This window comes from Loxodonta africana, chromosome 10, assembly GCF_030014295.1.
Source record: "Loxodonta africana isolate mLoxAfr1 chromosome 10, mLoxAfr1.hap2, whole genome shotgun sequence".
NCBI classification, from domain to species: Eukaryota; Metazoa; Chordata; class Mammalia; order Proboscidea; family Elephantidae; genus Loxodonta; species Loxodonta africana.
In genome coordinates, this window is record NC_087351.1 from 35,240,129 (window position 1) to 35,262,316 (window position 22,188).

A 22,188-nucleotide genomic window follows, 5' to 3' on the forward strand; every position below is an offset into this window, starting at 1 on the left:
CTTAGTCTGTCCAATTCTCCAGTCTAGACCTGCATCTTGGGACCACACCCCAGCCTACTCACTCCCCCGCCTCCTTTTCCTCTGACTGTCCCTTCCTAGGTTCTTCTCATCTGGCTCCACCCCTGAGGATTCTTCACTGGGCTCTCCTGGAACACAGAGACTATTTTTTTTCTACTAGTGAAGGGAGGGGTGGGGGTTTCAGCCCCACCCTAAGGAAGATTCATCTTCCCCCCACCTCCTGCTCCGTGGTACTTCCTCTCTGGCTGACTTAGCTGACAGCACCCAGACCTGGGGCTAGGCCCCGGGCACTGGGACAGATCTGGGGATAGGCCACACCACCCTGCCCTGACCCTGGGATTGGCACCAGCTTCCAACCAGTACTTGGCAAAGCCTGTAAGTATCCTGGGTGTGCTGGTGGTGGTGATGGGGTACCGCTATGAGAGAAGGTGCAAGGAGATCCTGCCCAGTGATAAACGGAGTTGGCAGGATTCATTCTCACTGCCCGTCCGCTAACTCCTTCCTATCTCTGGCAGACACTGGGCATCTGGGGAGAGTGGATAGGTGACTGGAGGAAGTCAATGGGACTTAGGGGGTTAAGGGCCTGGCAGGGGACAGAGCAGCTAGCCTTTAAAGGGATGTAGCAATGGTGAGGAAAGCCCCCCAGTTTGTTTCTGGGTTTCAGAGCTCCTAACAGGAGGCTGAAAGGCTCTGGAAATGCTGTTGCTGCTGCTGTGGTTGTATATTTTGCTAGTATGTCTGTGGGCAGGAAGGGGGCCAATGGCCTGGTTAGGAAACCAGTCTTTCTCTCTCCCAAGACAGATCTCCAAGGTTAGTGGGCAGTGAAGGGGACAGTGTATTGCCGAGGGGCCTCTGAGGTTGCTGACCTTGGAAACAGGCAAGGGTACTCAGGCTAAGTGAGTCCATAGTGTCAGGAAACCCTTGGTGCCCTATCCTCATTGGGGTGTCCACCCACTCTCCAGGTCCTTGCAATGGCCATGAACACTACATCTCCTGGAGCAGCAACCTCACCAGGTGTCTTTTTCCAACCGCTGGCCATCATTTTACTATCACTGGCACTGGTTGTGGGGCTTCCTGGCAACGGATTCGTGGTGTGGAGCATCCTGGCAAAAATGCAGAAGCACTCCGTCACTACCCTGCTGGTCCTGAACTTGGCCTTGGCCGACTTGGCCGTATTGCTCACTGCCCCCTTTTTCCTTTCCGCCCTGGCCCGAGGCACCTGGGACTTTCGACTGGTTGGCTGCCGCCTCTGCTTCTATATCTGCGGGGTCAGTATGTATGCCAGCATCCTGCTTATCACGGCCATGAGTCTGGACCGCTCACTGGCAGTGGCCCGCCCCTTCTTGTCCCAGAAGCTGCGCACCAAGGCGATGGCTGGGCGGGTGCTAGCAGGCATTTGGGTGGCGTCCGTACTGCTGGCCACGCCCGTCTTATTGTACCGCACGGTGGCCTTGCAAAAGAACAACAGGAGCCTGGCCTGCTTCATGAAGTACCCTACTGAAGGACACCGGGCCTTCCATCTGCTCTTTGAGACCATCACCGGCTTCCTGCTGCCCTTCCTGGTCGTGGTGGCCAGCTACTCCGACATCGGGCGCAGGCTGCAGGCCCGGCGCTTCCGCCGCAGTCGCCGCACCGGCCGCCTGGTGGTGCTCATCATCCTGGCCTTTGCTGCGTTTTGGTTGCCCTATCACGTGGTGAACCTGGCCGAGGCGGGCCGCTCGCTGGCCGGCCTGGCCGCCTGGTCCGGGCCAGCGGGGATGCGGCTGCTCCTGACCCACAAGGTGCTCATCGCGCTCGCCTTCCTGAGCAGCAGCGTGAACCCTGTGCTGTATGCTTGCGCCGGCGGTGGCCTGCTGCGCTCGGCCGGCGTGGGCTTCATAGCCAAGCTGCTGGAGGGCACGGGCTCTGAGGGGTCCAGCGCCCGCCGCGGGGGCACCTTGGGCCAGACCATGAGGGGCGCCCCCACCTCTCCTGACCCTGCCCCCACCGAGGATCTCACTGCCTCCTCCAACCCTCTAGAGTGAAGCGAACTGAACTAGGCCTGGTGGGTGGTGATGGAAGGATGCTCACTTTCCTCCTGCTGGAGGGCCCTCCTGCTGGCCTGACCCAATTCTGTACCCCAAGGAGGAGAATGAGAGTGGGGGCTTGAGCGGAAGAAGAGAGAAGGAGGGGCAAGTGGCTGCCGACTGAGAAAGCCTGCTCGGGCCTGGCTCTCAATGGCAGCTTTACAATTAAAACTGAAATCTGAAATTGGGTCAGCATTGTGAGTGGGGCTTGTGTGTGATGGGGGACTGAGTGCTCACAGGTGGCCCTTATGACATCCCTCTGAGTCATTGAGAGTCACATCCTTTAATTCCCCATGATTTTCAACTCTGGAAGGACTAAAAAAAAAAAAAAAAGGTAACAAAAAAAAGCAAACCGTTGAGGTGGAGTCCCATGTGTTACAGAGTAGAACTGCTCCATAGGGTTTTCTTGGCTGAAATTTTTAGGGAAACAGATTACTAGGCCTTTCTTCTGTGGTGTCACTGGGTGAATTTCAGCCACCAGCCTTTAGGTTAATAGTCAAACTTGCCAGGCCTTTCTTTTTTGGCATCACTGAGTGGGTTCCAACCATAAACCTTAAGGTTAGTAGTCAAACAAAAGCCATTTGCATCACCACTGGGACCTAAAAAAGACATAGAAATCATCCCCTCCCGCCCTCAGATGATTCTGAGGCAGCTAGTTTGCAGATCATACCCTGAAAAATGAAGGTCTACAGACTACTAAGACTCCTAAAGATGCTGATCAAGGAAGGCAATGTGAACTCATGACTCCAGACTCCCTGACTCAGGGGATCTTCTGATAAAACTTAGCGCTACTATGACACCATCTACCCCGTAGCCTGTGACAGCTATTGTTCGTGCGACTTTCCAATTTCCTGCAATAATCTTCATCTCTCAGCAGGAGATGGTCTTGGAAATCCCCATCCTTTCCTCCATCTCCCAAGGAGGTCTCATTTGAGAGCCAAATCATCAGATCTTATTCCCTAGAATTTGCCCATCAGCATCCTGCCAGCCCCTAACACACGCCCTGGCACAGGGTGGGGCCTTCTGTGGCCACAGTTACCCCAAGGAAATAAAGATTCCCAAAAGTGAGAGGGATGAGTCATTATTTCCTATGTGTCACTGTTGTCTTAGACAGCTTTGCCTAGCTCTGTTCTAACAACATTTTGGGAAGATGGCAGCAGCAGTGGAATCTGTACTTGTGGAGTCTCTCCAAAAGAGCAGCCAGGGAAGCAAACTCAAAAATTCATGTGCCTGTAGATAAGAACTGCTTTGGGTGAAGGGAAAGACAACACTCAATACAAGGAAGGTCAGCCTAATTGGACTGGATTAAAAGCAAAGAGGTTTCTGGGATAAAGTGAAAGCTTCAAAGGTCAGCGGAGCAGGGGCTGGGGTCTGGGGAACTTGGTTTGAGGGGACTTCTAAGTCAATGGGCAAAATAATTCTATTATGAAAACACTCTGCATCCCACTTTGAATTGTGGCGCCTGGGGTCCTAAATGCCAACAAGCGGCCATCTAAGATACATCAATTGGTCTCAACCCACCTGGAGCAAAGGCAAAGGAAGAACACCAAGGTCACACGACAACTAAGAACCCAAGAGACAGAAAGGGCCACATGAACCAGAGACCTACATTATCCTGAGACCAGAAGAACTAGTTGGTGCCCGGCCACAATCGATGTCTGCCCTGTCAGGGAGCACAACAGACAACTCCTGAGGGAGCAGGAGACCAATGGGATACAGACCCCAAATTCTCATGAAAAGACCATACCTAATGGTATGATTGCGACTAGAGGAATCCCAGAGACAATGCTCCCAGAACTTCTGATGGCAGAGGACAGGAACCATCCCCGAAGACAAATCATCAGGCATGAAAAGGACTGGTCAGTGAGGGGGAGAGAGATGCTGATGAAGAGTGAGCTAATTAAATCAGGTGGACACTGGAGAGTGTGTTGGCAACTCTTGACTGGAGGGGGGATGGGAAGATAGAGAGAGAGGGAAGATGGCAAAATTGGCATGAAACAAGAGACTGTAAGGGCTGACTCAATAGGGGGAGAGCATGTGGGAGAAGGGAGTAAGATGTATGTAAACCTACATGTGACAGACTGATTGGAATGGTAAATGTTCACTTGAAGCTTAATTAAAAAAAAAAATTAATAGCAAGAAAAATTAATCAATAAAAAAAAAAAATTCATGTGCAACATCTACAAGAGACTTAGAAGTCCAGAAAGCCCCAAAATATGAGCAGGTGGGAATAAGCCGTTGATGTGTAAAGAAGGGCCTAGAAGGAATCAGGGGGTATCTGATGGATCTGAGAACAGGGGAATTCCCAAATTGTCTACCGGTACTCACTGGAAAGCATGGTGGGGCCATCTGAGAAGAGAAGCTGAAACTGGGAGGGACCTAGTAGATTACTTCCCAGGCCTCTAGCTCATGCTGCATGGTAAACCCATAATAAGTGCTTGATTGGTGTTTGTTGAATAAATGTGGGTCAAATGACATTTCCTTGGAGATTCCTTCCAACATCTGTGAAAGAAAAAAATCAAGGTGTACAAAATACTGAAATCAGGTTGGCTGGCAGGCAGACAGGGTGAGGCAGCCCTCTTCCTGAGCTTGCAAACAGAATCACCCCCTTCCAACACACTCAGGCTCACCCATGCTCATGCCTGCACACTCACACGCAGAAACACTCAGTTTGGTCTCGAAGAAGCTGTCCTACTGAGGGACAAGAAGGCAATCCCCAGCTCTACCAGAAGCTTCTGGCATCAACTGGCTCCAGACACACCAGAATCTCTTTATTGAAGATCTCAGGAGTGGAGAGGAGGGGAGTGGAAGGTCTTAGCCTAGGGTGGCTGAGGGGGGTCCAGCGCGTGTTAAGTCTGTGTTCAGAAAGTATGTGCAAAGCTGCCCTTTGCCTTTGACTTTGATGATGCCCCGCCTGTAGCAGGTATAGCCCAGGGATTGCAGGGCCCGGGCTGTCTCCTCAGTCACCTGGAATTGGAGGAGGGAAGAGAGTGTGGGGTAGCCCTACCCTTATCCCTCCCACCCCTCCCATGCCTCCAGTGCAGCTCCCTCACTTGGATCTTGCCCAGGACCCCTGTACTCTCCATGCGGCTGGCCACATTCACTGTGTTGCCCCAGATGTCATATTGTGGCTTTTGGGCTCCAATCACACCAGCCACTACTGGTCCATGGTTCAACCCTGACAAGAGTTGTGGCAAAGAAGGGGTCTTGAGGGGTGGAACTTTGAGGAAGGAGAAGGAAAGCAGAAGTTGAAGGAACTGGGAGAGGGGAGAGGCTGGGGCAGGGTGGTCTTAGAGGAGAGGAGAGCTCTCCAGGCTGCAGGAGTGTGGCTTAGGGAAGGCAGCCAATAGCCTTACAGCTCCTGGCCCAGCAGCTCTATGCCCTACACCATGGGGTAGATCCGGGGGGTGGGGCAGTGGTTCAGGGATGAGCAGGGAGCAGCTAACAAAGTACTTGGTGGGGAACAGCTTGAGAAGGTGAGGAGGGCTAGACTGCCCCAGCAAGAGAAGGTCCTCACCCACACGCAGGCGGAAGTTGTTGAATGAGTGCTTGTTGATGACATCCAGTTTACACCCCAGAGCCACTGCAAATTCCACCATGGTGCCAAGGTGGCTGCAACTTCGTTCAGCATCCTGGCAATGGGCCATCCACCAGGATGCGCCAATGAGGGAACAGGAATAAGTCCCGCTTATTGGCCCACCAGTGAGCCCAGATGAAGGTTGGTAGGTAAGGAGGGGATGCTGTACCTGCTGTGCATCCTGTCCAGAGGTGGCATTTAAACCTGTGGCTGCCATGTAGGTGCTGCCGATGGTTTTGATTTTCTCTACCCCACTGAACTTGGGCTTGGAGAGCAGCTGTAGAGATAGGAGGCTGTGTCCCCAGTCTCTCTAAGCTCACCTGCTCCTTTCTCCCAGAAGGCCAGCCAGCCCCAGGTCTTTGGAGGCCAAAGGTCCAGAGTGGGGAGTAGTTGCAGGAGAGGGAGAGTTAGTAGTGGCCAGAGTTGCTGGAGGGGACAGAGCTGGGTGATCAGAGGAAAGGGGGTGTTGGGGAGGGGAAGATTGGCCTCATGGCTGTGAGGACGAAATGAGAGTCACCTCATCAAAATCAGCAATTATCTCGTTGAGCAGTCGCAGACACTCCAGCCCCTCGTGGTTGATGTTGGATTCAGAGTAAAACTCCTTGAAGTCCGGGACTGAGGCGAAGAGGACACAAACACACTCATAGGACTGGTGGTAGAGGTCCTGGAGTGGGCGGAAGGCTGAGGTGAGGGGTGAGCACCACCTTCTTCCCCCTTCTGGGTCTGCACGGGACCCTCCTCCCTGTGTCCACACTCCTAACCCCTCCGTTTAAGGATTGGGTTGGGGCAGGGCCAAGTTAACCTGGGGATGGAACTTGGGAATCAAAGATTGGGTCTCATTGTAATTCTAGGAGAGGCAAAGGTTTGGGGTCAGGATCACCTCACAGCTAAGTGAAAGGATCACATCTAGAAGTGGGATCATGTCAATGGGAATTATTTTTATATCCAACTTTTTCCTGAAAGGTGTTAAGTCAGTTACTTCAGCATATGTGGGAGATAAAATAAAGCAATAAAAGGGAAAATGGGGCAAAGGGAAAATAAGGATAAGGTGGTAAAGACACAATTAGGTCCGAGGTTGGTTCACAAAATGGGTGCCATGAAGTCCTTGTTAGTCCTAGATTCAGGCTCTGAGCTTTCTAGTAGCCAATGTGAAGGGAGAGATGGATCAGTTACAAGATTCCCAGTGTCTGTAAGAGAGGAAACTAGGAGAAGTAGAGCTACTTCTGATCTTGAAAGCAGAGAGCTCGTGGTGGGAGCATAAGGCTGTGGACCAGCCCCTGAGCTGTTTGTTTTAATATCCCTCAATCAGGCCAGGAGCATTTCCATAGCTGAGAGAGTGAAGCGGTGGTGCTACAAATAAGATGGTGCATGCATGTGGGTAACTTTGTGATGGTCCAACTATAGAAAGATTTTTGAGGGTCTAGAGCAGGGAGCTCTGGTGACACAGTGGTTAAAATGCTCAGCTGCTAACCGTATGGTAGCAGGTTCAAACCCACCAGCCCCTCTGCGAGAGAAAGTCTGCTTCTGTAAGGATTTACACCCTTGGAAACCCTATCAGGCAGTTCTACTCTGTCCTATAGGGTCGCTGTGAGTCGGAATTGACTCAACGGCGGTGGGGTTTTAGAGCAGTATCAAGGAGCCATGGTAGTGCAATGGTTAAGCCCGTGGCTGCTAGTCAAAAAGTCGGCAGTTTGAACCCACCAGTGGCTCCCTGGGAGAAAAGACTTGATGATCTCACCTACATCCTAGGAAACCCTATGGGGCAGCTTGCTCTGTCCTAGAGTATCACTGTGAGTCAGAATCGACTCACGTCATACAAGAATTGAGCAATGTCGTTCAAGAGAACTTCCTGCAGTCAGTGGTGGAAGGGTTCTATATCTGTTCTGTCCAATATGGTGGCCACTAGCCACATGTGGCTGTTGACCACTTTTAATGTGGCTAGTGTGACTGAGCAACTGAATTTTTAACTTTAATTAGCTTAAATTTAAAGACCATATGTGGCTAGTGGCTACCATATTGGAAAGTGCAGGTCTAGAGAGATGGCTGGGCTGTACCTTCCAGAAAACCCCATCAACACTAGATTAAGCTTCTGAAAGGTATGGAGTAGCCATGAGTTGGAAAAGACTTTCCTTCCAAGCATGAACTTGAAACACAGAGATTCTGTGCTCACTGAAGACAGAGCCTGAGATCTTGTGAGAACAACGGCATCCGACAGGGACAAGTGCCTGGCCACTATGGGGGAGTGCAGAGATGATGGGCCAAGGGCCAAGACTTTCCTCCACAATTAATCCCTATGATGATCTGGGGCTCAGGAGTCAGGGGTCAGGAGTCACCTCATTGCGCCGGTTTTGGCCAATGAACTGGGGGGCCACGTGTGCAGGGAGCACATTCTCCAAGAGCAGCCGAGTAAGGTTCTCCATTGTCTCTGTCTCTTCTCTCTCCTGCCTCAGCTTCTTCTTCCACAGGAAGTCCAGGCGGCAGTAATACTCATTCTGGGGGAGGGGTCACCGGGGCCATGGGGACACACAGTGCAGGGAAAGCCTAAGCTCCTGAGTGTTCCTGCCCCCACTCCATGATACCCGAACCCTCCCCCCGCCTTTCTAAGTAGAAATAAGGCTTAAGCTGGAAGCATCCCTGGGACAGACGGCCATTGAAACTAGATTCAAACTAGGGTGTGCAGAATTGGGAGTTTTTTTTCTTTTCTTAAGTGTGGGTTTTACCAGATTGGAGGGATAGGAAGCACTTGAGGGCATTCCTCTTGTATAGTGAAGGTGAAATAAAGGAAGCACCTACATGCTGCTGGTGGGCACACTGCTTGGACCAAACCCTGAAGATGTAGGACTAAGAGGAAGAATGAGCTAGACCAAGCCACAAATATGGAGACCCCAGCGTCACCATTCACAGGAACCGGGAGGGCTGAGCTGGGTGATTTACCTGCCGAGCCAGGACGAGGAGGGTGAAGAAAAAGATGAAGAAAGAGATGACTCCCATCAGTTTGGGCTCCTTCAGCACCCCTGGCCTGAGGAAGCCACGGATCAAGGTTGTCCCTCCCCCTGCCCCCTTCCTGCTTTCCTCCTCCCTGCCCCCAGTGCCCACACAGCCCTCTGCCTCCCTCCCTTTGCCCTGTGGGTGGTTTAGGCCAGTAAGGTGAGGGCAGTTCTGCTCTATCCTGTCTCACCCCCATCCAGGAGGGCCCGGGCACCGCTGTTCAGCAGTCATGCGCACCTGGAGTCCAAGGAACCCATATAGAGGCGGGCGATGAGGCAGTCAGACAGCCAGGCATGGGAGTGCAGGAAGAGGGAGCAGGAGGCTGCCAGCCACAGCAGGAGCAGGAGCAGCTTCAATTCGAAGCTCATGTGTAGGAAAAGGGAGCAGGAGAGGAAACCCAGAACACAGCAGTGCATGGAGTACTGTGGGGCCAGGTAGGGGGTCAGGAGGTGGGGCAGGGGGCATGGATACCCCAGGCCTCCTGGCCCACCCCTCCCAGGGCCCAGGTCCATCTAGGGGTCAGGTGTGTCAAATGCATACCATGTGTGACTTAAGTCTGTTCCAATTCTCAGGATGGAATTCTTTCCAACTAAGGAGGCAGGGGTGTGAGGAAGAGCCTGGGTAGGAGATCCAGGGTTGTGGAGGAGCACTCACCGGGACACTGATGAGAGGCAAGGACCCAGGAAGCTCCCAGGAGAGGTTGAAAGCCATGGCGGACACATTGGCAGCCCGGAAAGGGCAGTTGGATGATGCTGGTAAGAGGAACTGCAGTAGGAGATAAGGAGATAAGGGCTTAAGGGTGGCCTGCACTGGGTGTCAGATGACCCAGGGATGAGTCAGAGCTGGGTTCCTCCAAAGAAATGGATTCTGCTATTTTTGGCTGGTGAGGAAACCTCAACCCTGGGGTCCTCATGGGGCAGGGAGACGCGGGAGTGCGTGTTATGCGTATTAGTCTGCCACGGATCTCTTGCCCGCCACTTAACCTCTCTGGGCTTCAGCTTCCTGTTCTGTAAATTGGCTGGGGAATGAGGTGGGTATGATCCCTAAGATGCCTTCCCCGGATTTTTATTCTAAGTTCTAAAAATTTATTATTCTAAGTTCTAAAAAATTCATCAAAATTAGCTACACAATCATAGCTAAAGGGCTAAGTAAGAAGGATGTGCCCACGTAGAAGACAGGAAGGATGTCCACTAAAGGGTTAGCAATGATTATGTCCAGGGGGTAGGCTGAGAGTGTGAATTTTTTCTTCATACTTGTTCAACATTTCCAGCATCCCCTGGCCTTAGTCCAGCTGCTCCCCAAAATCCAGGGCGCCCCCTCAACCCCTGGCAGGTCCAATATGCCCTGATGGGGGTGGGTGGAGCCACTTCCCTCACCCCTACCCTCACCAGACTGGTAATGGCCATGACGAAGACCAGGAGAATGGTGGCGGTGCCCAGGGCGACTCGCAAGCCGGGCCGCGTGGCCACCAGGCCAGACAGTGCAGGCAGCCAGTGCAGCATCTTGGGGCCTTTCAGGACACACCTCTGCAGAGGGAGCACGAGTGGTCAGCAATGGGGCTGGAGTGCCCCCTTCAGATCAGGTTGTGGCCAGGGCCCCCCCTCACTACTTCTGCCCCCCCTCCCAGCCTCACCGTCAGGTGCTCTGAGAAGCAGACAAAGAGGAGGAGGAGGAAGAGGAGGAAGGTGATGCTATAGGTGATGGCCAGAGCTGGAGGCCTAAAGGGAGACAAGGGTGAGGCCTCAAAGTGTCAGAATAGTCTCCCCTTGCGCCGTGAGGGTGCTGTGTGATCTGGTTGGGAGACATGGCACAGATTGGTCCTCAGGGTCCAGACTGGCTGCTGATGGGATCCTGGCTGGTAAAAGACATTAAGTTCTGATGCATCTGAGAACGCTGAGGGGTCTCGGGCAGTGTTGGGGTGGACCAGGAACTAATAAGACAGGGACAGTATTGGAGGGGGGCAGGGGGCCCAAAAGAGTTGCTGAGGCTGCATCAGACCAATCTTACTGGCCTTTAGGCCAAAGCTCTTTCACTCTGGCTGAATTTCTAAGAAGTCCTCGCCCCTCCTGGCAGTGGCCTAGGAGTAAGGACCTACTTTTCTAAGCTTCCTCATTTGCTGTGAGACTTTGGGCTTCTCTGGTTTTTCAGTTCCTCATCTGCTCAAAGGGAACCAAACGTCCTTCAGGGGATGTTGTTAGAATTAGAAGACAGAGGCACGTGAAACTCGGGCTATGCCGAAAGTCCACAGGATGTACGATATTAAGATGAGGGCTGTGATTATCACTGGTTCCCCAGAACACGCATTTCCTCTGTGGGTAATGCCCGAGGCGAAGGGAAGGGGGTAAAGGGGAAAAGTGTGGGTTGTGGGTCAGGGAGGAAAAGGCAATAAGTATATGAGAACCAGGGCTTTCCTTGCCTCGGTATCCCTCACCTGTTTGTCACCAGCATCTGGATGATGAAATTGGAGAGAAAAACCAGGAAGGTGCAGGCTGCATAGTATTTGAAGGCGGGGAGTGCAGAGAGCCGGTACTGGAAGGGAGGGGTCAGGTGGAGACAGGGCACTAAAGGTGCCCATCACCTTGAAGGAGTCAATCCCAGGCAGGAGTGGGTTCCCTGCCTCACCATCCTACCCTCTAGTTCAGTCCCACGCAGCCCCTACCGATTCCCCACACAGCTACCCTCCTCCTCCTCAATCTAGAGCGGCTTTTCTTTTGGGGACAGGCATAACCCCTCACCCCCAGGGTCACAAACTGAGCACAGTTGGGTAGGGGAGGTGAGGCCACAGGACATGACTACTGCCAGGGACGAAGGAACAAAAGTTGGGAAATCCTCTGGTGCCACCCACGCCCCAGCCCACCTCCTTCTCCATCTCCTTCTTTCTGAAGTACAGTGTCAGTGGGTTGAAATCCTTCGATTGTTTCCACTGTCTGGTAGGAAGTGGGGGCGGTAAGTACCAGAGAGGAAAGAGCAGGGCAGAGAGAGGGCAGGAGGAGGTGGTGAGGTGAGCCTGCCTGGGCTAGAGCAGGGAAGCCCTCACGTCCTTCCAGGTGATCAGGGGAGCACCATCCCTCCGCCACCACATGACCCTAGAGCCTCCAGCCCTCTTCTGCTTCCCGTACTTCTGAGAGTTGAGCTGCTCGATGACCTGGAAGAACTTGGCATCCCCAGTGTCTAGTTCATCATCTAGTCCCCGGGGGGTACGGCTCCTGCACAGGAGAGCCCAGTCTGTCACCACCAAGACAGGGAGGATAGAGGTAGGTCACCCAGAGAGCCCTGCTGCCAAGATGCTCGGGCTTCCTCACCGGTCCAGGCTCCACTGGGGGCTGAAGGAAGCTAGGGCCTTCTCCTGCTGGGAGAGCACATTGGGTAGGGGGAGATGGGGAGACCGTGAATATCCTGGAGCCTCTCTGGAGTGAGACAGACTGTGAACTGCACTGCATGTCCTACACACGTCCTTGACTGTGGCACCTTGACTGTGGCTTCTCCTGCCCCTAATGACTTCCCCATCTCTCTCTACTAAACAGCAACTCAAATCCATTTCTCCTTAAGGTGCCTTCTGACTCTTTAGACCCCCAGGGGCTTTCCTTTGATTTCCTGATAGTTTCTACCACTTACTGGGCAGCCATTTATCTTCTATAGGCTTGAGTAGATGTTGATTCTCTGTGTCTCACCATCTCTAAAGACCCAAAATTCCAAAGGCAGGGACTTTCCCGTCACCTTTGGATGCCAAAACATTATATTTGGCTTAGATTGAGTGACAAGGCAGAATGTTCTGACTCCCCTCTGACCTTTTGTGATATCCACCAGGCGTGAGCTGGAAGGTGGTGGAGAGCTAACAAAAAATGGAGAAGAAAGGAAAAAAGGAAGAGAAAGAAACCTGATTATAGGTATTCTCTTTTCACTCAAAGAAGCGCACAGTGTAAGCAGAGTTTGGAAGATGAGCATGCACATAAAGCAGGTGAGGACAACTCAGGAGGGAGGAGAATGACGTTCTATGGGCCACTGTCCAGTATAAGAAGCCTGGTGGCCATTCTCCCCTGCTCCCCTTGGCTCTGTGAAGGCAAGAGGGCCACATCACCCCCTTCCCCGAAACCAGATGCGTATGAAAGGAGAGAGAGAGAATATGAATGGGTCTGGTCTAGGTATAGGCCCACCCGTACACCTATGCCTTAGCTTTTTTCAAATTGCCTACCACCCCCGCTCCCCCAATGCCTGCAAGAAATTTGAAGGCAGGGGAAACATCGTATTCAGTTTGGTCTTCTCAACACCTAGCTCAGTGCTTGCCACAGAGTAGGCGCTCAGAAAACGTGGAAGGGATAAATGGATAAAAGCTCCACATTATGAGTTAGTTGATGGTAAATCTTATTAGTGGTTAACCGGGGGCAGAAATGGGGAGTTAATGTCTAAGAGGTAGTCAGTGTCTGTTAAGGGCGATAAAAAATTTGGAACCAAATCATGGTGACGGTTGCACAGCATGAATGTAATTAATGTCACTGAATTGTACGTGTAAAAATGGTTGAAATGGAAAATGTTTTGTTACATATATTTTACCACAATTGGAAAAAAAAGAAAAAGTATGCCGATGCTGACTCTCAGAATTTCTAACATTTGCTCATGCCCCCTGGGACTTCAGGGAGCCCTGGTAGAGCAAGCTGTTTATACTGGCAGCTAACCGAAAGTGTGGTGGTTTGAACCCACCCACTGGCTCCACAGAAGAAAGGCCTGCCAATCTGTTTCTGTAAAGATTATAGCCAAGAAAACCCTATGGAGCAGTTCCACTCTGTAACACACATGGTTGCCATGAATTGAGGGCTGACTTGAAGGCAGCTAACAATTAGAACTTCAGGTGCTGTGACGTAAATTTCTGGGCTAGTGAGATCTGCCTCAGGAGGTACCTTTGAACAATCGGTTCCTGCCCCTTGATCCTGACACTTCTTAGCCTACACACCAGTAAGGAGTGGGAGCAGGTCTCACATGGGCTTTGGGGGATGTCTGTATCACAGGGTTGAACCTGAAGTTGTCTCACAGTCCCTAGGCTTCAAGCAAGCCCTATACTCCACCCCACTCCCACCCTGGAGACCTCATCTGGCTACAGTCAGCTGGCCTTGGATTGTTCCTGCCTCTTCCTCTTGACAGCCTAACCCTCTGACCTCTCTCCTACTCCATGTTGAAGTTTGAGGTTAAATGCATTCACGTGCCACATAACGTCCATTCAAGCAATGCCCTACTGCATATATGTCAGTGGTCCCGTAGGGTTTTGTTTTGTTTCAAGGGAAAGCAGTTCTCCTTTTGTGTATTATTTCCCCCTAATGGTTTTAAGAGCCCTGCTAGTGCAGTGGTTAAAGCTTTGGCTGCTATGGCAGGGTAAACTCACCAGCCACTCCCCAAGAGTGAAGATTTAGAGCTTTGGAAACCCTATGAGGCAGTTCTACTCTGTCCTACAGGGTCACTATGAGTTGGAATCGACTCGCAGGCAGTGGATTTGGTTTTTCTGGAATGGTTTTAAAGACCTCCAAACCCCCAGAGTGAACAAGCAGGGTGGCTGCTGGGCACATCCCAATCCCTGAAGTACCTCCTCCTCCTGTCATTCCTCCTGGCTTCATTCACCCACCCAGCAGCCGTTCAGCCGTTCATTCCCGGCACAGGGCAGTGCCTGTCTTAGCTCCTCTGCTGTTGCTGCAGGCGCTGGCAGGGGCCCGAGCTGGGCCGGGGTGCTCCTGGGCTCCTGGCTCTGGGTGTGTCTGCATATGATCAGGGAGCAGCCGCACCAGGCAGGGCTGCCACTGCCAGCTGCACCCTGGGCACCCTCACACTTGCTCCCCTCTCGGTCCCTGTGGCCACCTCTCTGAGCCCCTTGTGCCCCCCACCCACATGCGCAAAGTCCCAATCCAGCTGCCTGCGCAGCCACTGCTCCTCAGGCGGGTGGAACAGTGGGCAGGGCTGGGCCTATAACCCGGGACTGCCAGTATACAATAAGGTGTTCACGCAATGTCTGAATCCCATAACGTCCTATTTCACAGAACGTATAGTAGACGTTAAGCAACGCATGACTGCACTCCCCTGAACCACTCCTGCTAACTCCCTCCATTCAGCCCCCAGTGTGCACTTATCTTTGGTACTTTTCTGCGGGGTAGAAGAAGAGGGGGGATAGAGCACAGAGAGGGTACTCTGGAGTCATCCCATAAATCCAGCCAGGTCTATCTAGTAGAAAGGATTCTGGGAAGATCTGCAGAAAGGTGGCTGGGAATGGCCAACAGGTTTTAGGAAGGCCAGATAAGATGGGGGACAGCAGGCTGAGGAGGAGGAAAACTAATCCTGACGCAGGTCTTTATAAACATAACCTGGGTTGCTTATGAGGGCATCCAGTAGCTAGTTGCTAAGCATCAACCCGAGAGCCAGCCAGTGGGGGAGATCCAGGATCCTCCACCAACTGGTGGGTTGTTGATTACCTGAAGGTGCTATACATAGGATCAGCCAGTGATTGGCCCTGCTCTTTCACCTAGACAAGAGGTAGCCTTCCCTCCTTCCCCAACCCTGCCTGCTTATGGTGATGTCCTTCTTCAAGGTCATCTGTGATTTTCACTGTCACCTCATTTTATCAGTATACAAGCGCTGGGGAGTAGGGGTAGCAACTGATTTGCCCAGCCTTCCCAGTCCTTGTGGGGTTGGAAGAGGAGAGCATGCAGCTAGCAGGAGTTGAGTTAAACAGACACCTGTCCTGGTGGGAATTGACAACCTCCTCAGAGTCAGTAGGAAGTGTAGTCTACCACCTTTGTGGGATCAGGAGAAGGAACTCTCCTGAGTGGAGGCTGGGGAGTGATGGACATGGTGTCTGTGTGGATTTAGAATTTTCTCTGAAGTGAGCTCACAGGGCAGCAATCTTTGCCCTTTCTCTGGAAGGAAGCACAGAGAAGGGTCTGGAACCAGTGACTGGGGTGACCAGATAGTTCAGGACCGTGGGATGTCAAGGGTCATCAATTGACTCATCAGAGGTGGAGGGGGGGAGGAAGGGAGTGAAGCCCATGCGGGTGGGTTTACATAAGTGCCAGGCTAGTGATGGAGGTGCACGTACCGGGAGAGGGGTGGAGGTGGATACAGGGCTGTCTATGTGGCTCAGGTGAGCAAAAGGCTTGGCTGCACCCCAGGACTCCAGATAGCGGGTCATCAGCAGTGATGGACGCATCTTGGGGCCCTCCAGAGAGGACAACAACCCTCCTGCAGTGCCCTTCTCATCCTCCTCAGCCTGCAGGGGGCGTAGGAGGGCAGAGAGTAAAGATTGCAGATGCTTCCCCATATCCGCCCCCACAGCCCTTAGAGCTTTGTGTCCTCCCCCCACTCTCCCACCCCCTGCCTGCCCCAACACACACACTTGGTCCCAGGAACTCAATCTTTGGCAGAGGAGAAGAGATCAGGCCTGTTGGCCATGGGATGGTTTGGTGAATCAGCCCATGGGATTCAGGCTGGGCTTTTACCCGGGGATCGATGACCAGGTAGGTAGGCTCCCCTAGCTCCCGAAGGTATGGGTCCCGGTGTTCCATGGCTGCATCCTCCACAGCATAAGCCCCTGCCAGCAGGGCCAGGGTGGCCCCTGTGATGTGCACTCGTCTGGAGGGAGGGGGTAGTTGGAGTCAGCACGGAGGGTCTCCAAATCTCTCATTTCTTTCAAAGAGCATTCCTGGAGGCCTGACTTCATGCAAAGCTCTCTGCTGAAAGAGGTGCTCTCCAGCTCCCCTCCCTGCAGCCCAGGAACCTGATGAACCCCACATGGATTGTGCTCAGCTTAGGCCACTATGAAAAGGGTGGCGGTGTGTGTGAGGCCTAGATGGCCTCCTGCTGTAGCTGCCTGGGGCCCAGGTCTCACCCTGGCACACCGCCTGCCTCCATGTGGTTGGCCAGGGTGACATCATGGGACCAGACATCATATTGCCATTTCTGCAAGCCAATGACTCCACAGAGCACACTGCCCGAGTGCACGCCCACACGCATGTTGATGTCCACGCCGGTGGCTGCCCGAAGTTTCCTGAACAGGGTGTGTGTTAGGCTCTGCCTCCAGCTCCACCCATGCCACATGCCTCCACTCCCAAGAAGGACTTCCACCACCTTGCCTGTCCCTCTCCCACATCCATCCTAAGCTGACCTGATGGCCCGGCACATGTCCAGCCCCATGCGCACACAGTTGATGGCATGGTCTGGCAAGGAGAGGGGCAACCCAGAGACACAGTAGTAACAGTCTCCCAGAATCTTGATCCGCATGCACTCATGCTCCTAGGGGTGAGGGGAGCACCTGGTTAGAGGCCAGAGTAGGCAGGGAGGAGTTAGGGAAAATGAATCAGTGTGGTATTGCTGAAGAGCTTCTGAGGTTGGGAGTGTCTAGAGGAGTCTTCTCAGGTTTGTTGTTGTTGTTGGGTGCCATCGAGTTGGTTCCAACTCATGGCAACTCTACGTACAACAGAACCAAACACCGCCCTGTCCTGCACCATCCTCACAATCGTTGTTATGCTTAAGCCCATTGTTCCCTAAACTTGACGTGGAGCTGGCTGAGGTCTCCCATGTGGATGTCTTTCTCAGAAGGGTTGGAATATCTGTGACTCTCCCCAGCTTTGCCATGTCTAGGGTGTATCCAGACTTGGGAATATAGAGTAGCTTCAGGACTGAGGTGTTTGGGGGGGTCTCAAGTTTAGGTTGTTTGGGGATATCCGTGGGGTCCTCAAAGGCGACTGGGCTGAGGTCACACAGGGCAGAAATTTCCCTTGGAAGGGCCTCCCATGGTTGTAACATGTGAAAATTTCTCTAGATTTGGTTGTAGTGTTCAGAAACATCTATGTTGTAGGTCTGAGAACATTTGGGGGTATTTGGTGGGGCATCTGGGAAGATGTTGAGAGGTATCTCCAGGTCTAAGGTATGTGGTGTGTAGCTCCATATTCAGAATGTTTGAGAGGGCTTCCTACTTCCATAAAGTACCTGGGAGTCCACATGGGCTCTGAAGTGGGACTGGGGCCTTGTAAGGCAGGGGTTTCTCTTGAAAGAGGCTTTCCAGGGTGGGAGTGTTTGTGGCTCCCTGGGTGGGGAAGGAGGCGCCTTCTGACCTTGGCAATCTGGTCGAACTTGCCAAAGAGTTCATTGAGCATGAGCACCAGCTCCTTGGGGGAGCACTCGCTGGCTAGTCGTGTGAAGCCCACTATGTCCGCATACAGCACGCTGGGGAGGGCAGACTGCATTAGTAGGGGCAGGGTACCTCAGCCCACAGTCTCCTCCCCTCCCTGCATCCTTCCTTATACCTGACTCCCTGGTGCCTCTTGACATAGAGGCTGTGGAAATTGTTGGTGCTCTCAGGCCGTGACCCCTGTCCAGCCTGCAGCCGGGCCATGATCTCTGCCTTCATCTCTCGGGCCAGGTAGGCAGGAAGGATGGACAAGAGAAGGTGTTCCTGGGGGAGGTCATTATGAGTGCCAACTTTCCTGCACCCTACAGCCAGGAGCCCCAGCCCCCAAACCAACCAGGAGCCCACACACTGCCCCACCTCCAACAGATGCTCCCCAACATACTCCCTCAGGTCCTCCCCAGCACACCCAGCCAAGTTTCAGCACCCGGTCTGCACTGATCACCTTTAGGGACTGAACTCCCACCACTGTTGCAAGAGTTAGCGTCTTTTCTAAAGTGTAAAAGCTCTTTTACAAGCTTCAGTTTGAGCCTTACAATAACCTTCCAAGGTGGACAAAGGCACGTTTTACAAGGGAGGAAATAGAAGGTCGGGTGGTTTGCCCCAAGTCACTCAGCTTGTGAAGCATGTCTTTTGTGTGATCTAAACACTTCCTCTGTCTGAGCCTGGGCCCACCCCGCCTCCCCGGGCCAGCTGACCTGGTGCTTCTTCTCGGTGTCCAGCCGCCGGCGTGAGTGTAGGGAGCTGAGCGCCTCCCGGAACGTGGCACGCAGCGCGCGCTCCATCAGCGCCTTGTGGTACGCTCCAGCCACGTTCCCGCACAGGAACAGCACCGCATTTGCCACTAGCTGTGGGTGAGGGCCGGCCTCAGAAGGCGCGGGATCGGGGTGGGGGTGAGGAGGCTATGCATGCGGCTGGAGTTGGTCACGAAGACGGGCTGGGGAGGATCAGGCTCTACAGTTAGGGACCTAAGTATTGCCGAACAAGTGGTGGGTACGCTATAGGTTCCTTAGGGGCACTTCACTTCCCCGTGCTCCAGACTCTTCGCTGCTGCACCAACATGATTAGTTCTAGAAACCTTTGCATGCGCCGTTTCCCTTGCCTGGAGCACCATTTTCACCCCCTCACATTCCAGTCGCATAAAACTACTCAAGCTTGCATTTTACATTCTCTGTGAAAGTTCCATCATCCACATTTGTCTCTACCACCTTGGTCCCCGGACGAACTAGTCACCAAGACTCCCTTCCCCGTGCTCCTAGAGCCCTCTTCTGGCGTCGGTAGGTATTGCGCTGCACACCTCCGTGAACTCCATGAGGGCACGCTCGCGATCTATTGGTATTTGTACCCAGCGCCCGGCACTGCGCTCTGCTTTTATGTCAGAACTCAGCCAGAGTTTGGAGAACCAACTAGCGCGCAGCGGGGTGGGCCCGGGGCTCCACTCATGCTACGTGCGTGCTCACCTGGGGCAGCAGCGCTGGCCGTGAGTCTGGCTGGGGCCCAAGGTACAGTCCAAGGGCAAGCAGGTGAGAGAGTGAGGAGACGAGGCCCGCGGCGGCGGCGTCCCGCATACCCAGGGGCAACATGGCGTACACCGTGAAGATAACGAAGAGAAAGAAGGACACCTGGAGGGATGGAGTGACGTGGGAAGCATCAGGCTGGCGAGGAGCTGTTCATGCCTGGATTGGGTTCGAAGCCCGAGCTCACTCCCCTCCTCCCCGCCCCAGCTGAGGCCCCTCTCACCTGGTCCCAAGCACTGACCACGCCCCCGGTGAATAGGAAGCCGTGGCCTAGCGCAAGCAGCGCGGCCCACACCAGGCCAGACAGGGGACGCGTCCAGCGCTGCAGTCGCTGCTCGCAGGAAGCCAGCCCCAGCAGCAGCGAGAAGCCGCCCAGTGCGCACACCACGGTGGTCAGGAAGCCCGGGTCAGAGGCCAGCTCCTGTGGAGAGACAGCGCGTTAGGGGAAGACTGGATGGGGAGTTTGGGGAGCTCTCCCAAGGCAAGGGGGAGCGAACCAGGTAAGGGCCGGCAGCCCCTTTCTGGCCAGTTCTTAAAAGTGTCTCAAATCCAAGTCTGAAAAAGACGCAGGCGTCTCCGCTTGCCATTCATATTATGAAATTGCTGATGTTCTGTTTGAATCCACAGGGCCGGCAATTTTACACGGTTCAATTCAATATCTTTATTCTCACTTGGCTCCTGCAGTGGCGGCTGGGCGGCTGGGACACGGACCAGAAGACCTGGTCATTTGTGAATCCATGACCTTCCTGTGCCTCAGTTTCTCATCTTTCAAATGGGAGTCATAGTGCCCGTCTGGGTCCCTGAAGTGAGTGAAAGATCCTGGCTCACAGAAGACATTTAGGAATGAGAATATCCAGATCTGGCCAATTTGTTCCAGAGATTCCCGGGCCCAGGGGGCACCCGGGTCTGCTCGAAAGAATGCTCGGGCAGCAGGGGGCACCCGAGGACTACCGCACCTGGCACCTCCCTCGCCGCTGTAGTCTGCGCCCTGGCCACCTGCCTCAGCTCTAGCGTTGTCGTCCCTCCGCTGTCCCTACCCTTTGTCCCACCTCTTTCCGGACTTCGGGCTGGACCGGCAAAGACTGACTCTCCCAATGATTTTACCATCTTGGCTCTGAGGTAAACCCGGAGCAGGATGTTTCCAGAAACGGATTGGAAGACCCCCTGTCTCTACCCCCTGCCTCACACACACCCAATAATGAAACTAGAAATGGTTTTATTTGGGGACTGAACTGAGAGCAGGATGGAGGATGCCTTCTGCGAGTTCGTGGGTACAATTGCCCCACACCCTAAGAGGGAGAGAAAACCAGGAAACGAATTCTCCTGGGGCCTCAGTGGAATTTCCCACGCTGGAAAATTGGAAAATCCAGTGTTGGATTTATTTTAGAACCAGTTTTTTAGATAATAGAAGCTCCCAAGGTCTGTCAGAAGCCGGAGAACTTAGAAGCGTCCAGGGCTCAGCTATCTCCCTGCGCAGACCCAGAGACTGTGGCCCAGAGAAGTGGAGTGACTTGCCCAGGGTCACTATAGGTTCGTAGTAAGGTCCAAAGCTCTTTCACAGCTCCCAGTAAAGAAAACGCATGGAGAAAACCTCATAAACCCCAACGCCGAAAATGCCCCCTGGGTAGTGATCCTCCCTCCATCCCGCAGCAGAGAGACACCGCCCTGGAGAAGGCGCATAGCGCCGGGGGCCCCTCTCACCCTGCCGCTGGCCCAGGAGACGGCGAACAGCGCCACCAGCGCGCAGAGCACGATTACCAGCAGCAGTAGCAGCAGCGGGTACTGCTGGCTTAGGCTGTAGTAGGTCTCGTAGAAGAGGTCTTCGCTGGGGGGCGGCCGAGGACTGAAGAGGCCGGCCATGGTCTTCCCCTCCCCGAGCTCCGGGCTGGGGAGGGCCGGGCACCGGGTTACCTCCTGCCGCCGGGTTACCTCCTGCCGCCGGGCCCAGGCCCAACTGTGCGTCTCTCACTGGGTTCAAGCCTCTGCCAGCAGGCGCCCGCAATTTCGCGGCAATCAGGTCTCCTTCCAGGCACTCCCTGAGGCCTCCCAGCCTTCTCCCAGCTGGCGGTGAAGGGAATCTCCAAGACTTCCCTGCTCCTTCCTCAAGCTCTGCAGAGGTGCCCTGGCAAGAGCCTCATCGCCAGGAGACAGGGCCTGGGGTGGTTGCGGTGGAGCCGGGGAATCCTGGTTCCGGCGAACTCACTGCCCGCGACGCCGCCGACGCAGGGAGCCCGGGGGGACGGTTGAGGAGTCAAGCTCGCCGCCAGGGCAGCGAAGCCGCGACGCTGGTGGTTCAGAGCCCGGGGCGACAGGCTCTCCGCCCCCCCTCCCCGGCGCCGAGGCCCCCTCCCACTTCCCCGACGGGACAGCCCAGCCCCTTCCCGTGCAGGAGCCTGACTCCCCTGGCTTCCTCCCCCACTGATTGTCTCTCCTAACACCACCGCCTCCCCCCTTCGGCTAGTTCAAGGAAGGGGAATGCCGGCTGTGGGAGATAACGGGTGGGGGTGGGGGTGGGGGGAAAGAGAGTGGGCGAAGGATTAAAACTGAGGCGGTATGCGAGGATGTGGGGGAACTGGGGGAGGTTGGAGCAAGGCCTGCCGAGAATGTAGGGAAGAACGCGGGTCCCGGTGCCACATGGGGACTGGGATCAGTTCAGAGTGGGGGATGCTCATTCCCCTCCTCTCTCCGCCCTGCTGGCAGCCCCTGTGGCTGTAAGCTGTGGCTGTGAACTGTCGATGTTCCTGTTGTCTCCAGCTCCATGGGAGGTGGCACGTCTGTGCTTAGCTTTGTGGAGCCATGGCTTTCCACTCCCAGACACCAACGGGGAATCAAAAGGGCTCCCAAGCCTGGGAAGCAATGTGC

General features: G+C 54.0%; 2 protein-coding genes across 8 annotated transcripts; one reads left to right on the forward strand and one right to left on the reverse strand.

Annotated features, from left to right (window-relative positions):
• The first annotated feature begins 131 nt into the window (after positions 1 to 131).
• LTB4R (leukotriene B4 receptor) lies at positions 132 to 4,263 on the forward strand. The gene is made up of 2 exons (XM_010600547.3): positions 132 to 393; positions 981 to 4,263. Exon 2 carries the CDS (start codon positions 990 to 992, stop codon positions 2,040 to 2,042), a length of 1,053 nt encoding a protein of 350 aa, XP_010598849.3. The 5' UTR covers positions 132 to 393; positions 981 to 989; the 3' UTR covers positions 2,043 to 4,263.
• A 342-nt stretch (positions 4,264 to 4,605) lies between these two features.
• On the reverse strand, positions 4,606 to 21,581 carry ADCY4 (adenylate cyclase 4). 7 transcript variants are annotated; one of them, XM_064292349.1, is made up of 25 exons: positions 21,028 to 21,581; positions 19,550 to 19,747; positions 19,270 to 19,431; positions 18,508 to 18,657; positions 17,928 to 18,076; positions 17,736 to 17,847; positions 16,787 to 16,914; positions 16,511 to 16,669; positions 16,122 to 16,254; positions 15,722 to 15,892; positions 11,952 to 11,995; positions 11,769 to 11,855; positions 11,507 to 11,576; positions 11,081 to 11,178; positions 10,283 to 10,367; positions 10,038 to 10,175; positions 9,304 to 9,414; positions 8,887 to 9,071; positions 8,596 to 8,680; positions 7,995 to 8,153; positions 6,179 to 6,325; positions 5,831 to 5,938; positions 5,602 to 5,716; positions 5,138 to 5,262; positions 4,612 to 5,051 (listed from the first exon to the last, which is right to left on the reverse strand). In XM_064292349.1, exons 1-25 carry the CDS (start codon positions 21,184 to 21,186, stop codon positions 4,899 to 4,901), a joined length of 3,231 nt encoding a protein of 1,076 aa, XP_064148419.1. In that variant the 5' UTR covers positions 21,187 to 21,581; the 3' UTR covers positions 4,612 to 4,898. The 7 variants fall into 7 exon arrangements, with proteins under 7 accessions (XP_064148416.1, XP_064148418.1, XP_064148419.1 ...); XM_064292347.1 differs by lacking the exon at positions 21,028 to 21,581 and having other exon boundaries at positions 4,613 to 5,051; positions 9,190 to 9,414; positions 11,952 to 11,998; positions 19,550 to 19,723; XM_064292343.1 differs by lacking the exon at positions 21,028 to 21,581 and having other exon boundaries at positions 4,613 to 5,051; positions 9,190 to 9,414; positions 19,550 to 19,649.
• Positions 21,582 to 22,188: the final 607 nt, after the last annotated feature.

Bases quoted from the DNA above. Each gene is read 5' to 3' on its own strand.
- LTB4R (XM_010600547.3), top strand. From the start codon at position 990: ATGGCCATGAACACTACATCTCCTGGAGCAGCAACCTCACCAGGTGTC.
- ADCY4 (XM_064292349.1), bottom strand. From the start codon at position 21,186: ATGGCCGGCCTCTTCAGTCCTCGGCCGCCCCCCAGCGAAGACCTCTTC. The intron at 10,176-10,282 runs GTGAGGCTGGGA...CTCCCTCTGCAG, and splicing joins GCTTCTCAGAGCACCTGACG to AGGTGTGTCCTGAAAGGCCC. The intron at 6,326-7,994 runs GTGACTCCTGAC...CGCCCACTCCAG, and splicing joins GCCAAAACCGGCGCAATGAG to GACCTCTACCACCAGTCCTA.